The sequence below is a fragment of the Octopus sinensis genome, linkage group LG3 (assembly GCF_006345805.1).
Source record: "Octopus sinensis linkage group LG3, ASM634580v1, whole genome shotgun sequence".
Lineage (NCBI taxonomy): Eukaryota > Metazoa > Mollusca > Cephalopoda > Octopoda > Octopodidae > Octopus > Octopus sinensis.
Genome location: NC_042999.1, coordinates 109747009 through 109764043, shown reverse-complemented (window position 1 = coordinate 109764043; position 17035 = coordinate 109747009). Strand labels below are relative to the sequence as shown.

General features: G+C 33.6%; 1 protein-coding gene across 20 annotated transcripts in view; it reads left to right on the top strand.

Annotated features, from left to right (window-relative positions):
- The window catches only part of LOC115209324 (zinc finger protein rotund-like), a 428746-nt gene that overhangs the window by 307667 nt on the left and 104044 nt on the right, over positions 1–17035 (top strand). For all 20 annotated transcript variants that reach the window (XM_036501218.1, XM_029777674.2, XM_029777673.2 and 17 more), the window contains one exon: positions 98–145. In XM_036501218.1, the coding sequence (XP_036357111.1) occupies positions 98–145 (48 nt within the window). The remainder of the gene's footprint in view (positions 1–97; positions 146–17035) is intronic.

Here is a 17035-nt window from a genome sequence, read left to right as displayed (position 1 = left end):
ATAACTTACTCTTAGACCGAATTAATCCAAATCTGAAGAGCTATTGTGGGTTAAATGAAATTCTTTTATTGATAAGTCTCTTCTCTTCTCTTTACAGATGTCTACAAATGGAAAAACAGCAATCATCACATGTCAACAGACTATAGTAAGTATCTTTGCTATTTCATTTGAGTTGGAAGTGTTTCTAGGTTACTAAACCCTGCCAAAATAAAGTATATGTGCCCTGTTCGTAGAATGCCCCAAGAGACTTTAGAAAAGCATGTTACCATCTTTACTCTGAAGAGCAAACTAGGCTCAGGGCATGACAGCTACCAGTCTTCTGTATATATCATCAGTGATGTGTAACCAGACTGAGTGTTTGAGAGTGAGAGAAGTAGTGTATTTTTAATTGATTCTGTAGCTGTGTTTTAGATCTATATATGGGATTGATTATGCACACAGTGGTAGGGATTGTGAAACACTTCAGTTACTGTATTTAGGAGTTTTCACATTTAGCAGAGGTATAGACATATTGGCAAAATACAAAGTGTGGAGTCTCAGGGTTTGGAATAAATTGTGTTGCGTGTGTATATTGCAGGGTTGAAAGCAAAATGGGCAGCAAATGTGGTGACTTTATCTGCAAGAATGCTACTTGCAAAGACATCATTGTTGAAGAGTGGCTAAGAGGATTATTGCTCAAGGAATTACAGCAAAATGCAAATTTATAAGCTTCTTGGATAAGATATATTGCCACCAGCTAGTTTCACATCGTTGTTGGGTTAGATAGTTTTTCTTTTTAATTTCTATCTTTTAATAAACTGCATGTGCTAAAAGGAATACAGACTCTTTCACTTAACCCAGGTATATCCCCTCAACTGAAATATGCATCTACATATGCATATAGGTTTCAATGGATCTGTAGAAATGAATGTGTTGGTGCATAAAAAAAGGTCATTGGGCAACAAAAGCAATGATGTATTCCTTTCACTGCAGTTATGATTAAAATATAATCCACACACATTATTTTTAATTCCATCCAAATTAGCAGAAGAATTATTGCAATGATTAATTTCCATAACACATACACTTATATATACGCAAATTATATACATAGAAACACAAATATACTCCACCCCTCTCCTCTCCCAATAGTTTCTGAAGCTCATACATCTATATATGTTATAATGAAAATTCCAGCCTCCTCTCCTTCATAGTTTTCTACTAATATCTATTATCTGTTTCCAAACACACCTACACAGATATTATGGAGCTAGAATGTGAAAAGCTGTAATTTTCAAAGTATTTCAAATTGCTAATTATCCTTTTTGTAATTAGCAGCACTTTCAAGTTAATGCACATGCTTTCTAAATGCTAGTAGATACTTCCTCAATTCTCATTGCCATGTTCAGCTTATTTATCATTGGGTTTCTGCTATAGGCAATTTTATTATGATTAGTAATTGTCTATTTTCTTCTTTTTTTTTCTTCTTTTTCTATCCTGTGGTCTAGTGAAAAAAAAAAGTCATCATCATCATCATCATGACTATTATGAGTTCTAGATATTTTTCTTTTCGCCGATATCAATTCTTGCTGTTTATGTTGAACAATGAAAATAGAATGCAAACCTCATAGATTGTTGATATTTTCTTTTATTTCATTTATTTATTTATTTTGATGGCCAGCATGGATATTAATCTACATATCTGTTTTTATATAAATAAGAAATTCTATTGTTCATTAATTAATCATTGAACAAATGCATACATGCTTTCAGAAACGCTTACACACCTTTACATTTATCATGTACCCCAAAAGTCTAAAAGGAAAAAGGTGAAGAAAAAATATGCAGAAATGATATGTATCTCTATTAAGAAAATTTTTTTTTTCCTTCTCATTAAGTTGTTAAATATATTTAATTTATACTTTTTTTTATATACATAAAACATTAATTTACACTTTTAACATTGGTTTATACACACATGCACACACACACACACATATATACATGTGTGTGTATGTATAAATATATATGTGTGTATACACATGTGTGTATGTATATATATATATATATATAAGTCCAAAGATATATGGGTGTATATATATTATGGTGTGTATGTGTTATACATCCCTATATGTATGCAACTATGCATATATATATAAACATACACATATATACACACACATATACATATATGTATGTGCGTATACACTCATACACACATATTAATTTTTACTTCCAGCTTAACTTGGATGTGTTGTTAATAACATCATAGACATCACTGACTGTTTAACATTAAACTACATCAGTCTTACTTTCAACCTGGCAATTGGTATTTGGGTACTTGTTGATGATGATTTGCAATTTGTGATAAAATCACATAATACAACATTCCCATCTGTCATTGCTGATAAAAATTTTGTTGACCAATATAATTTATGCATTTTAGTACCTAAAATATCTTTATGAGATGGTTTCTCTGGACAATTACCACAGTCTGTGGCTTTCTTAACAAAGCATCCAAGTTAATTTGGATGTGTAAGTTAATATTCATTATAAAGGCTGCTTCTATCACTAATAGCTAATTTGTACACACACACACAAATATATATACATATAAACACTTACTGTTAAAAAAATAAGCGTATGTGGAATTCCATTAAATAATAAGTTAAAAAAGGATATAATAAATGCACAAATGGTAAACAGACACCGAATCCTCATCACTTATTGGCAAGAGGGTCAAATGCAATTTCACATCTTCAATGATAATATTACTCTCCTCTGGTGGCACCAGCAGCATGAAGCTGCTTAGAAATGTTTGGTCCCTTGCTCATTGGCTCACCATTTCCTGGCAACTTCTTACTATCGGTGGCACCAGAGGTGATCAATATTATTGTTGAAAGTGTGAAATTGCTTTTGACCCTCTGGCCGATAACTGATGATGATTTAGTGACCTTCTTTATTTGCTTTTTTCATTTCTTTGTGTAAGGGATTACCCCGAAACGATTGCTGTCTTGCTCTCACTTAGGTATTCTAAATATGTTATTCAGCATTTAATATATAAATCCAATAAAGTTCTTGTAATTAATTAGAGGAATATATATACACACACATGAAAGGCAGTATATAAATTAAAAGATTAAAGGTAATTATATGCAACTTTGTAAGGAATCCTTATTATTAATATTGTTAATATATATATATATCCATTTTTGTATACACACACACACACACACACACATAAATATATATATATATATATATATATATATATATATATATATATATACATATATATATATATATATATTATATATATATATATATTATACATATATATATATATATATATATATATATATATTTATATAAGTCCACTCAGCTGGCAAAAAATGAGTAGTACCTGTATTTCAAGGGCCAGCCTTGTCACAATCTGTGTCATGTACACACGTCTGTGGAGTGACCAGCCACTTGCACATTAATTTCATAAGCAGGCTCTTCCATTGATCAGATCAATTGGAATCCTCATCATTGTAACTGACGGAGTGCCATATATATATATACACACACACACACACACACACACACACTTATGTGTGGATGATATTTCAACTCTGTCAGTTCTGTTAGGTGTGTTGATGCTAAAATAAGTGGCATTTATAAATTAACCTTGACTAGCTAGAGGCATTTTTTATTTTAGCATTAAAAAAATGCAAAACAAACACTTTTACTCTTTACCTGTGTTTATGACAGATTGAATAAAGATCCGTGTTCAAACAATCTACATGATTTTTGGAACTTGATATGTTTTATAGTATCAACATGTGCATGATTTATTAGCCTGTTGACTCTCTCTCTCTCCCTCACCCTCACCCTCTCTCCCTCCCTCTCCTACTCTTCCTCTCTCATCTCTCTCTCCCTCTCTCTTTCTCAAATTAAAGTTATTTATTTAATTTTCTAAACTTTAGATTTAAGAATTTATTATTATTATTATTATTATTATTATTATTATTATTATTATGACTATCATCATCATCATCATCATCATCATTATCATTATTATTCTGTGTGTGCATTCGTGCATATGTGTGTGTGTTTTCAATCAATTTTTACATGTTTTGCATGAGGAAATTGGTCTGTATTTTCCAATTACCCGTGTGTTTGTGTGTGTGTAATGTAATGTAAACAAGTTGACAGTTCTGGATATGGCAGGTAAAGTATAGTCATATAATTTCAACCCAATCTCCAGTTTTATTTATACTGCAATTGGTGAACCATCATGTCATTGGTCACAAGTTTCCAATCACCTAATCATTTGTTCACTGCATCCTAAGGCTAGGTGTGCCTCAACTTGGTAGTAATCAAATGTCTCCAAGCAACTTAGTTTACGAAGCACTAGATTTTAGTTCATTTGGTGTTGCTTTAATCCTTCACCAATATTCATTAGTAAAAGATATGCACACACACATATTCAATGAGCTCTTCCACAGAATTTCCATCTATTATATTCTATTTATAAGTTATTGGTCAATCTGTGTATGGCAGAAGATGTATGCTCAATGTATCATGCAGTGAGATCAAATCTAAGCCTACATGGTTGTGAAGTTAATTTCCTAAACACAGCTTATCAACCCTGGATGGAGGAAAGGCAAAGTCAACCCTTCTGGGATTTGAACTTGGAATGTAGAGTGAGTTATCTCTCAGACATTGTATTGATTCTTTTAATATCAAGAGATTGATGTCCCTTGAAATAACATACATGCGACCAGGTTGTGTCTATTTGTGTGTGTGTGTTTGTAAACTGTGGATTAAATGAAATATAGCTGCTATAAACACCTCAAAATTAGTTTCAATTTTTTTCATTAACAACAATACAGTTGTTGTTGTGGTTGTTTATTCCAATATATTATTCTCAATATTTTGTTTGATTCTGTTGAAATCTTGGCAGCCATCTTGAAGTGCACAATTTCTATTCACCGACATGCGTCAATACATATTGTCAGAGGGAACAATACGCTGTTCTCTTCTGACATCTAGTACCTCATCTTTTGTATCACTTTATCTTTTCCTTTTTTCATATCTACTTCCACAATTCTATTTTTCTGTACAGATTTTTATTTGTTAAATTAATTTTTTTGGAAACGGAATTCCAGGAGATTGCCTCCACCGTGGAGATAACTCTCCTTACAGCTAGTGCCGTCATTTTGAATAATGTTTGGATCTGCTCTCTTACAGGATACCCCTTCATATATGAATAAACATAGGGAAATTTATTTTCTTTCTTTTCTTTTTTTATCAGTAATTTATAACTCTAGCACTCATTTCTAAGTATTTCAGTATTAAGACACACACATACACACACACATATATATATATGATGATTTAAAGAAGCAGAAGTTTAGACAATGATGATGATGACAGTGTCAAATCAGTATTTTAACTTTTCTACTCTTTGCTTGATCATTTTGGCATTTTTCCTGAAAAAATGTACCAGTTTTTATTATATAAGGGAGATGGAATTTCTTCTGCATTACTAAAAATGTAAACACCATGCCATCAGATTATTAAGTTATATTCTACATGCAATTTATTTGATTCTCTTAAATCAGATGACTTTTATCTGCTTCCCAAACCCTTTTGTTAGCATACTGCTTTTCATCTACATTTCAAAACTTAACAAACATTCAGTAGCTAGATCCCTTCCCACCCTAGCTATCCCTTTCATGTAGAAACATTACATGTTTTTTGAGCTTGCATAACATAGTAATTTTATAATTACCTAGTTTTAAATGGTTTCTTCTTTAATTTGACAGCTTAATTAATTTACTGAAACATCAAAACTTTCATTGCAACATCTTTCATAGCCCTAGAGGAAACCTGTTTTTCATTGTCAGCACATGAAAATCAAAATGTTTTCTCAATAAATGGTATGAATCTGTTGATCACATTGTTTAATTTCAGAAAGCCTTGATCATAATTTTATTTTCTTAGTACACTTTTAAAACAGTTTGGATTTAATGTTGTTTTCATCATTATAACACCCGGGTATCAACTTGAATCTCCATTGTTATCTCTTTTATCTTGTAGCAGATACAATGAACAAAAAAAACAAAAACAAAATGAAGTTTTTCTCTTAATCATGTGCAATATGCTTTCTGCAATGTGTAGAGAGTTATAGTTAGTCATGTTGCTACTACAATATATTGCTGATACTCAAGAATGAGTAACAGAGTTGGCCATAAGGAAAAAGGGATTTGAGATTTATTTTTTAATGGCACATACACCCTTCCTCAAAGATGTTATGAACCTATGGAAGACTGGTATCCTGTAGAAAATTGAATTCAGGGTATTAGCCTTTGATGAGTAAATTATTTAATACTTGATAATATGAACCTGGTTACATGAACCAACTTACATTTTTTAACTGTAACCAAGCTGAGATTACTACCTTGAAGGGATTCAATTGTGCTTAGGCTTTATTATATGTCTGGGACTTATTCTTTCTGTTTTTTACGGGACTGTTACATTACAGGGATGCAAGGCAACATCAAGTGTCAAGCAGTGAGAGACAAATACAAAGACACACACTCATAACATACACACAAATACAAGCACAGTGCACCCCCACCCACCCACACACCCACACACACACACATAAAAACACACACATGTAGTTGTAGGTATGGCTATTGGCTAAGAAGTTTGCTTCCCAACCACATGGGTTCAGGTTCAGTCCCAGTGTGTTGCCTCTTAGGCTAGTGTCTTCCAGAGTTGAGTAAAGCTTTCTGAGTTGATCTGAAAGGCAGAAACTGAAGAAGCCTGTTGTGTGTGTGGTGTGTGTGTGTGTGTGTGTGTGTGTGCACGTGCATGCACACATGAATGTGTGTGTTTGTGTCTGTAGTTGTAATGAAGCATCATTGTCATACATGCAGTGTCTTTCCTTTCCATTCTTTCTCGGAAACATGTCTGGTCATGAAGGAAATCCTTATCTTGTTTGGAAAGAGGTGAGGGTTGGTGACTAGAAGAACATCCAACCATAGAAAATCTACTTCAATGAATTCTATATGAACCATGCAAGAATGGAAGAGTGGATATTAAAACATCACCATCATCATTATCATCGTCGTCGTCGATGTCGTAATCATTTAATGTGGTATGGGTTGAACAGTTGACAGGAGCTGGCAACTCAGAAGACTGCCAATTCCTACTGTCTATGCCTGGATGCCCTTCTTAATGCCAACCATTTTACAGAATGTACTGGATGCTTTCTACATGGCACCAGCATAAGTGAGGTCACCAACTGGCTTGTAAAACAAGACCCCTCAACTGATGGATGAGTAGTATTAAGGGACATGACTTTGTACCAGGTATTCAGAAGTTAGAGTATGAATAGAGGGACAGAAATGGGTGTCTTGCAGTAGAAGAGATACATGGCTACCTCATTTGCTGGGAGAGTGAGGGGGGATGAGAAATAACGTGGCAAAAACCCAAGTTGCAGGGTAGTGTATACAGTGAAGTGGTTAGACAGAGTGAATAGGTGGATAAGTTCATCAGATTACAAAAGGTGAGTGGAAGATGGAGAGGAGGGGAATGTAGAGAGTGGGCACAGGTAGAGGGAGTGGGCATTGATGACAATGATGACAATAGTCTTTCACAAAGTTTTCTGCAGCTGAATTCACTCACAAGGCATTTTGACTTGGAAATATATTAGAAGATATTTGCTCACGATACCATGAAATAGGACTGAACCTGGAGCCACATGACTATAAAAAAAACTTCTTAACTAATATTCATGCCTCTGTTTGTGCAACCAGAAGGCTTTTTGTATTAATGCACACATATGCATATATGTATGTTTGGGTGTATAATTCTTTTGATATTTCAATAAGATGTTCCATTTAAATGGGTATTTCTCAACCATATTTTACTTATGGACCTCTTTGATTCCTGTTTTATTCAGATGGATCCTCATAGCAATTCAATGTCCTATTTTGATAATTAAGTATTATTAGGAATTTTATGAAAAAAATTGTTAAAATATTTTGTGTATTGTAGAACTATAACCAATTTATTGCAGATAAATTTTAAATGCAAAATCTTAAATGGACCCTGTTTGAGAACCATTGGCTTAAATAAATGGTTAATATGCATATATATATGTATATAAGAGTAGGCCTCGTATATATATTGTAAATAGATATCACTACATGCATATTTATCAGGGAGGCCTTCTTATTTAAAACAATATACCACTACAATTCAAATACATTTGTGAATTTGTAGAGTTAACTAATCCATTTAGTACTGAAATATATAGACAAAATGTTATAAGAGGTAAAAAAATGCTATGATGTAATTATATTAATCCTCCCTCGCTTCACTAATTCTACTGTAACCATGAATGGCTTTAAATATGTAAGTTTCCTCTTTTACTGAATAAACTCCTTTGTAACCAAGAGGAGGAGACTGATTTACCATTATGATCAGGAAATTTTCCAGTATCAACACACTCATTTTCTGAATTTTCTAGATGGAAACCAAGAAGAAAGAATTTGTAATTTAAACTTGAAATATTTCAGTTAGCAATTAGTGATGGAAAGCGACTCATCTTAAATACATATAGTTTAGTTGGAAACAAAGAAAAAAATGATGAGATGTTCAAAAATGTTTTCAGCTCATATCTGTTATTATTAAAGTAATTGTTGGGTAATATTCTTTGTCTTCTGGTAAATGTGTGTGTGTGTGTATGTGTGCATCTGCATTCATATTTATATGTACAATATGATTCTACCAAATGTTAGCAGTAAATATCCATGCTTTCTTCATATAAAAGATGAAACAAAAATAGATCTTTATATGCATTCAAAATTCTATAAGTAATAAATTATCCGAAGTATCACATATTTTTCTATAATATTCCCTAGATTTTATCTTGCTAGGTATGTATTTAATTTTTTTCTTTTTTTTTTTTTCTTCCTTTATGCCGATGAGATATGGCGACAAAGTGGAAACTTGTATTAAGATCATGAATAAACAATCTGTTGTTCGAAAATAGAGAAAATAATTGTTATTATTATAATGATATTAATTGCTAAATCTTATATCTTTGCACAGATATCCTGCAGGCTGTATGTTAAATGAGTCACTCTACATGTTCAACAAAAACAATGCAAAACAGAGAGTTTGATGATTTTAGTTTTATGAAATAGACATATTATTTGCAGACATGCACACATAGTCATTGCAAGATTCATTTCAACTAATTTAACATATTGCCTATGGATCCTTTGTACATAACCGTTACTTTCAGTTGGAGTATTTTTAGAATAAATTCTGTTCAAAATATTAGAATATTTTGTTTGTAATAAAACCTACATTGGTTATCTGACATATATCATTATTTTTATGAAAGTTGGTCCTACAAAGAAAGAAAACCGTAACTATTTGTGAAGTATAGCAGTTTACATCCTGATGTATTTATGATAGCATATTGTATTGCTCATCAATACGTGCAGAAAAGAAGCTAGTTTCATTGCTTATATTCAATTTAGAAGTAAGACTAGCATAAAATGGTGCTTCATGCTTATGTTTAGTGGTACTAAGTCATCATAGGTAATTTCTACAATTAGGTGTAGGAGTGGCTGTGTGGTAAGTACCTTGCTTCCGAACCACATGGTTCCGGGTTCAGTCCCACTGCATGGAACCTTGGCTAAGTGTCTTCTACTATAGCATCAGGCCGACCAAAGCCTTGTGAGTGGATTTGGTAGACGGAAACTGAAAGAAGCCTGTCGTATATATGTATATATATTTATGTATGTATGTGTGTGTATATGTTTGTGTGTCTGTGTTTGTCCCCCCAACATCGCTTGACAACTGATGCTGGTGTGTTTACGTCCCCGTAACCTAGCGGTTCAGCAAAAGAGACCGATAGAATAAGTACTAGGATTACAAAAAATAAGTCCTGGGGTCGATTTGCTCGACTAAAGGCAGTGCTCCAGCATGGCCACAGTCAAATGACTGAAACAAATAAAAGAGTAAAGGAGTAATTGAATTTCTTTAAATTATCATTATTTTCCACTTTATTCATATCTCTGTCACAATACTTATTTTTCTCAGGTTTGGTCATCAGCCATCCCATTTTTCATGACCACTCTTCCATAACCTGTTATGCTTATATTCACATGTTTATAGTGCAAGTAGTTACAGATGATAATCTCCACCTTAGTTGATACCTGTGTTGCAATTGTCTGGTCTACTTAGTGAATCTAGAGTTTACTTTTAAATTCTCAGCCACTGGCAAAAATTGGTTGAGAAGAAAAATTTGGTAGTCTTTTGAGTTTTGCAAATAATTTCCATCATTTTCCACTGGGTAAAGAAGGTTCAGTATATTTGCAAGCATGTAATGTCATTTAGATCTAGTTTTAAAGATACACACACACACACACACACACATATACACATATATATATATATAGTTAATCCAAACATGAAAACACAAAGAGAAAATACAACAACGCGAGGACGTGGAACAAGTATAGTGTTATTGGACGCTCAGGAAAGGAAAGAAAGAAGGAGGATTTAACGTTTCGAGCGGAGCACTTCGTCAGAAACATAGGAAAAGGAAAGATCCAAGGAAGGGAAGAAGGAGGAAAAAAATCGCCAACAGTACACATGCAGTCACATTTTGAAATATATATATATACAGTAATTCATTGACTAACACAGGTGTTACATTCCAAAACGTCCCACAGAAATAATTAAAGTCTAAAAAAATATAAATACCTATTGGCCACAGAAACCCACGATATTCTGAGGAGTCTGTAATATAAATTTACATATATTAGCCAGAAAAATCTATGATAGGTGAAACACGATATGGCGAGAGATTACTGCATATATATATATTCCCTGCTGGCAAAGGTGGGACAGATCATGTCAGTTCAAACCAGTTTTTATTCAGTGTTATTGTTCTCTTAATTGGGTCAAGGAATACATCTTGCTGGTACATTCCATTTATTTGGCATGGTTTCTATGGAAGATGGAAAAGCTAGTATCAAAACTAAGAGAGAGTGGGGAGTGATATAATAAAGATGGGTGTTTTAAAGGGGTCAGGACTGAATATAATATGTAGCTTACCTTTACATAGAAGCAGCAAGGTAGAAGGAACATAAAGTAAAAAAAAAAAGATATAGGCTGGAGAATAAGTGATATATGAGAGAGTAACCAATAGATGGAGAGTATTAACAAAGAGGGATGGTGGCAGACATCATGTGAACATAACAGACAAGACAGATCAAAGTGTTAGTATAGCATCCTGCATCACCATCATCATTTTTAACCCTGTTTTACCATGCTTGTGCAGGTTAGTCAAGTGTTCTCCAGAACAGTTTTTCACACACTTGTCATGACCCTTAATATAACATAAGGTTCATCCCTGTCTTTTTCAGTTCCTCACTTTTCTTAATATGTAACATCCTTCTGGCACACAACTTGCCTATACTAGCATATTATTTTCTCCTTCACATTGCATTTGGTTCATCTTATATTCAATCATTCTGTCAAATTCACTTGAGTTCCATTGTTCATGCACGCTAACATTACAAATCCAGTGGAATATGATGCTAACTCAGTTCTTTCCAGCTTTTTCAAACCCCCTTCATTCAAGACCCATGTGTTCAATACTATGCAGCACACTTCATACATAAGCCCCAAACAACCTATCCTTTAACCAGTGAGAGAAACTTTTTCCTAGCAGAGTTAATGGCTTTAATTTTCACCAATTTGTTCTTTCACTGAGAGAATCCATTTCTACAGCTGAGTTATGTAGGTTACAAAACTATTCACTCCTTGGGTGCTTTCTGAGCACTTGAAGGAATATATTTCACACTCTCTCTTATTGCTATCTACTCCTGTGAATCTGTTACACAGCAGATTCTCTTCTTTGCTGCCTTCTTTGCCAACTTGCCCTTGAGGTCACTATACCTCTTGTGCATTTGTAATTTACACTAGGCACATCGTATAAATTTGTTGTGCTTTCTTTCCTGCTATCTAAAACTTCAGTTTTTGCTAGATATACTTTTAAACCTCTTGGATTTTGCTTCCAAATTTCCAGTTCCTTATGTAAATTTTTGACAGATTTACCTATAAGAACTAGACCATTAGCAGACATGAATTCCCATGGAAGCTGATCTTAAACTCCACTGTTATGGCTTGGAAGGCAATAATAAATGAGAAGACTAAAAATCAAGTCCTGATAGACACACTGTGGGGAACACATCGCTAACGTTCATCGGTCCAATAATGGCTCTACCCATAGCTTGCACAGCACTCACAAGCTATTCTTCAACCTCTAAGTTTTCTTAATCAGTTTTCTTTACACTCACCTAACTCCAGAGCATAGAGCCCTGTCAAAGGTCCTCTCAAGTCAATGAATGCTAGGTGTAAGAGCTTATTCATAGTCAAGTATGTTCTTTGTATTATTTGTCTTACTATGTAGAGAGTATCAGTGTTACCCTAGACTAAATTTCTTCTCTTCCTATTTAGTTTCCACATTCATACTGTATCTAGGACTAAATTGTCTATTTTAGTCCTAGATACAGTTTGGCTGCTGGAAAGACAGAATGGTCATGGCTAGAAGGCTTTTGATCAATCATGGTTGACTTTAGGTCAAACAATTTTTTAGATTAGGCTACTGAATATCCTCTCATGACCAAATTGCATTATGTGTTTGTTTCTTTAGACCTTGGACTTTTTGTGAAATTATCTTGATCCCAAGTTTCTATTCTCTGCTTGAAATAGCCAATCAGAACCAAGGAGCATGTTAAATTTCATTTTTCATTCACTTGGCTAAAATTATATTTTTGTTTGTATACCATATTTTTGTTTGTATGTTTGTATATCCGTGCCAGTGGCATGTAAAAAGCACCATCCAACCGTGCCCGTTTGCCGCCCCGTCTGGCACCTGTGCCGGTGGCACGTAAAAAGCACCCACTACACTCACGGAGTGGTTGGCGTTAGGAAGGGCATCCAGCCGTAGAAACATTGCCAGATCAGACTGGGCCTGGTGCAGCCTTCTGGCTTCCCAGACCCCAGTTGAACCGTCCAACCCATGCTAGCATGGAAAGTGGACGCTAAATGATGATGATGATCATCATCATCATGCCCTCATTCAAAATTTGGCCAGCTTGCTTTCTAGATAAACTTAAGTAAATTTTTGATTCTCTTGTGCTTAACTGACTAAATGTACAGACTAATCCAAGCTTAGAATTTGAATTATTTTAAGTCATATTTTTATGTTTGCATCTTTGCATCCTCTTTATTTTAAAACAATTGTAACCTTGGAACAGAATTTTGTTTTCCTAATTTCATCTACCAGTTTACCTCTTCAATCTAATCATTCTCTCTTCACTTGGCACTCTAAGTGATTTTTAACAAAGCAGGCTTGTATTGAAGCAATACTATGGTTCCCAGCCTTTGAATATGTACTGAAGTATTAAATTATTAGTGTTAATTAAATATAAGCTTTCCAATGTTTACAGGCTCTAGACATATGAAAGCATAACCTTTAATTAACATCAAAACTACTTTCCTTTTTATCAAATGGTCCATATGGTTGTCTTTTTTATTTCTCAGCATAAAGTGAAATACCACTTCTTCAACTGGTTTCTTATAAACCAGTTAAAATAAAGTAGTAAGCATGTATTCTTTAAGGCAAAGTTTTCTTCCCATACTAGCTGGAATAGAATTTAATTACTGATAACGATAATTGGGGAAAGTAATTTTAGTTACAGCATGGTAGAAATGGTAAAGCAATTGGTGACAATTAGAAGGCTGCAAACAATGAGATGAGATCTAAACATAGTCTCCCAGTTTAATGGAACCATCCTTAATTAGGCGTTATTTACCTTCACAAAACTGGTCACAGAAGTTTTCTTTGTTATAACTAATTTATTATCTTTTGCATTGATACAATTATTGTCTAAAATACAATATTGCAACAAACTGTGCAGGACCCTTAAATCCTACTTTAATCCATAAACACAGTTAATCAATATAAAATTTGGTTGCTACTTGAACAATTAACTGGGGTTTTTTAAAACTCTTTTAATTTTACTATAGCACCCAGAGCTTAGTTTGAACTTAAAAATTGTGATAATATCTTAATATCAATGTGTCTAATGCCTGGGTATTTTATTGGTTAAACCAGTATCTAACCTGAGTTTATTGTATTTGAATGAATTTGAATATCTGTAGGGAGTAAATAAATTGTAATCAAAACTGCAGTGAAAACTATATGGCATGATCTAAGGACGTGTACTGCCTTTCCGTCTTTGAAAAAAATCCTGGTTGCAACACAGAAATAAAAAAAATAATAAGCTTGATTTGAAGAAAATATCCTGCTAATGATCATTTTCAAGTACAATGCACTTTATTTCTCCTTCGAGAAAGAGAATTCAGTTTTCTTTCAAGAGAAAAAGAAAAGAATTCAGTCAATGCCTTTGTATTATAGTTATTTGTATTATCAGCACTGAAGTGATGATATTAGATTAAATTATTTCTGGTAAGATTTGCACTCAGAGCACACAGACACGAAACTAAATAAACACTAAATTTAACACCTATTTCTAAAAGCTCAGTCAATTAAAAAAAAAGAAAAAACAACAAAAACTTTAATATTAAAAACAGCAGCAAGGATATTATACAACAGACCATCTGATTTCGTGTTAATTAAATAAGCATTCCTTCTCGCAAAAAAATATGTACCACTTCATAAAAAGTATATGCAGTATATCTGTGCATTTTTCTAGTGCTGTCATTCTGCTAATAATTTGGATTGGATACTCCATATTATCATGTTAATTATTATACCTATAATATATGCAAAAACTTTTTATCATTGTACGAATTCAGGTTTATGTAGTTCATATTTGATATACAGAAATGTTTTGCATTATTTTCATTTTTCTAAGTTACATTTGCTACATGATGGTGTATGTTGTAATATGCAATCTTTTCTCATTATCTCAAAATATTCCCCTATCTTTCTGCCTCCATCTTGCACTTATGTATATACATTTATGTAAACACATTTGTGCATGTTTTACATATATATGTATAAGAGAGAGAGACAGACAGAGAGGGAGAGAGAGATGTAAATCTGTATATGTGTGTGTGTGTGTATATATATATATATATATATATATATATATATATAATATATATATATATATACACACACACACACAACACACACACACACACATATATATGTATATATATATATATACACATGTGGATGTTAAGTGATGATAATGATAAATATTGTGTAGACTTTTGTTATAGTTGTGCTACACACACACACATGCACACATGTTCAAACACATTCATTACTATTATCATTGTTATTATTATTCTTAATAACATTACATTCAAGGTGGCAAGCTGGCAGAATCATTAGCACTCTGGATAAAATACTAAGCAGCATTTTATCCGTCTTTATGTTTGAGTTCAAATTCCACCAAGGTCAACTTTGCCTCCATCCTTTTGGATTCAGTGAAATAAATACCTATCAAGTGCTTGGGTTGGTATAATTGACAAACCTCCTCTCCTTAAATTTCAGGCCATTCTTGAGTGATTTCAGTTGCCTATTAGCTTTTCTGTAAGAAGAGGTTGCTGGCCCTTCATTTAATCCTTCATCCTTTTGTGCAACATAGCCAATTATAGAACAGAAAGTGGAGAAGAATCAACCCCCATGTTTGTCTGGTACTATAGTTACCACCTCCTCCTCTGAAGGATAAAAGGCAAGTTGACCTCAGCAGTGCCAGAATAAATATAGTGTATAGCATTCTATCTAGCACTATACTTTCTCTGCTTATTCATCTTGTGTGTGTGTGTGTGTGTGTGTGTGTTCATATATACTAGCATAGTAATGACAAAAGACAGGTGTTTTTGAACCAGTGGATTTTTTTTTCTCTAGTTCTTAGGGAGGGATGATTTGCTGATGAATAAGTGTTCAGATACATTGAGTGAAACATGGAACCAACTACAGATGTAATATTTGCAGCACAGATCTAAAAAAAAAAAGTGGTGGGGGGTTAAAAAAAGAAGCAGGATACAAGAAAATTCATTACAAGGGAGAAACAACTGAGAGTAGCTGAAGCAGAGGGGATCGGTGAGAATAAACCTTTCTACCATAGGCACATGGCCTGAAATTTGAGGGAGGGGTAAGTCAATTACATCGACCCCAATACTCAACTGGTCCTTAATTCATCGACCACGAAAGGATGAAAGGCAAAGTCAACCTTAGCGGAATTTGAACTCAGAACATAGCAACAGGCGAAATACCACTAAGCTTTTCGTCTAATGTGCTAACGATTCTGCCAGCTCGCCACCTTGATTGGTGAGAATAATGATGATGATAACAGTGATTATTAGTTGCGGTAATAGTAAAGGTAAGTAAAGATGAAGATAGCAATAAGAACTGTAGTCACAGTAGCTAAAGAAAGCATACTTTGTGTTCTGAAGAATACTTAACAGCAATAATTCTTTACCTCACTTAGTCAATATACTCATACGTTAAGACGGCAAGCTGGCAGAAATGTTAGCACGCTGGGCAAAATGCTTAGCAGTATTTCGTGTGTGTTTACATTCTGAGTTCAAATTCTGCCATGGTCAACTTTGCTTTTCATCGTTTTGGGGTCAATAAATTTAGTGCCAGCTGCATACTTGGTCAATCTAATCGACTGGCCCCTCCCCCAAAATTTTGGACCTTGAGTAGGAAAGAATATTCTCATACTTTTGCATCAGTAATAGTTTGTGACAAATTGAAGAACCTGTATCTCATTGAAGTTGGCTTCTTCCATATTTGTCTTTTATTCTTCATTTCTTGCATTTTCTTTTTTCTCTTTTTTAAAACTCTTTAGATAGTAGCTAATATTTATTTTTGAATTTTTATTCCATTCCTTTATTTTTGCATTGTTACAAATGTTCTACACAACCAGATTTTACTAATTATCAATCAGGCAATCACACATGCATACACACACACACACATACA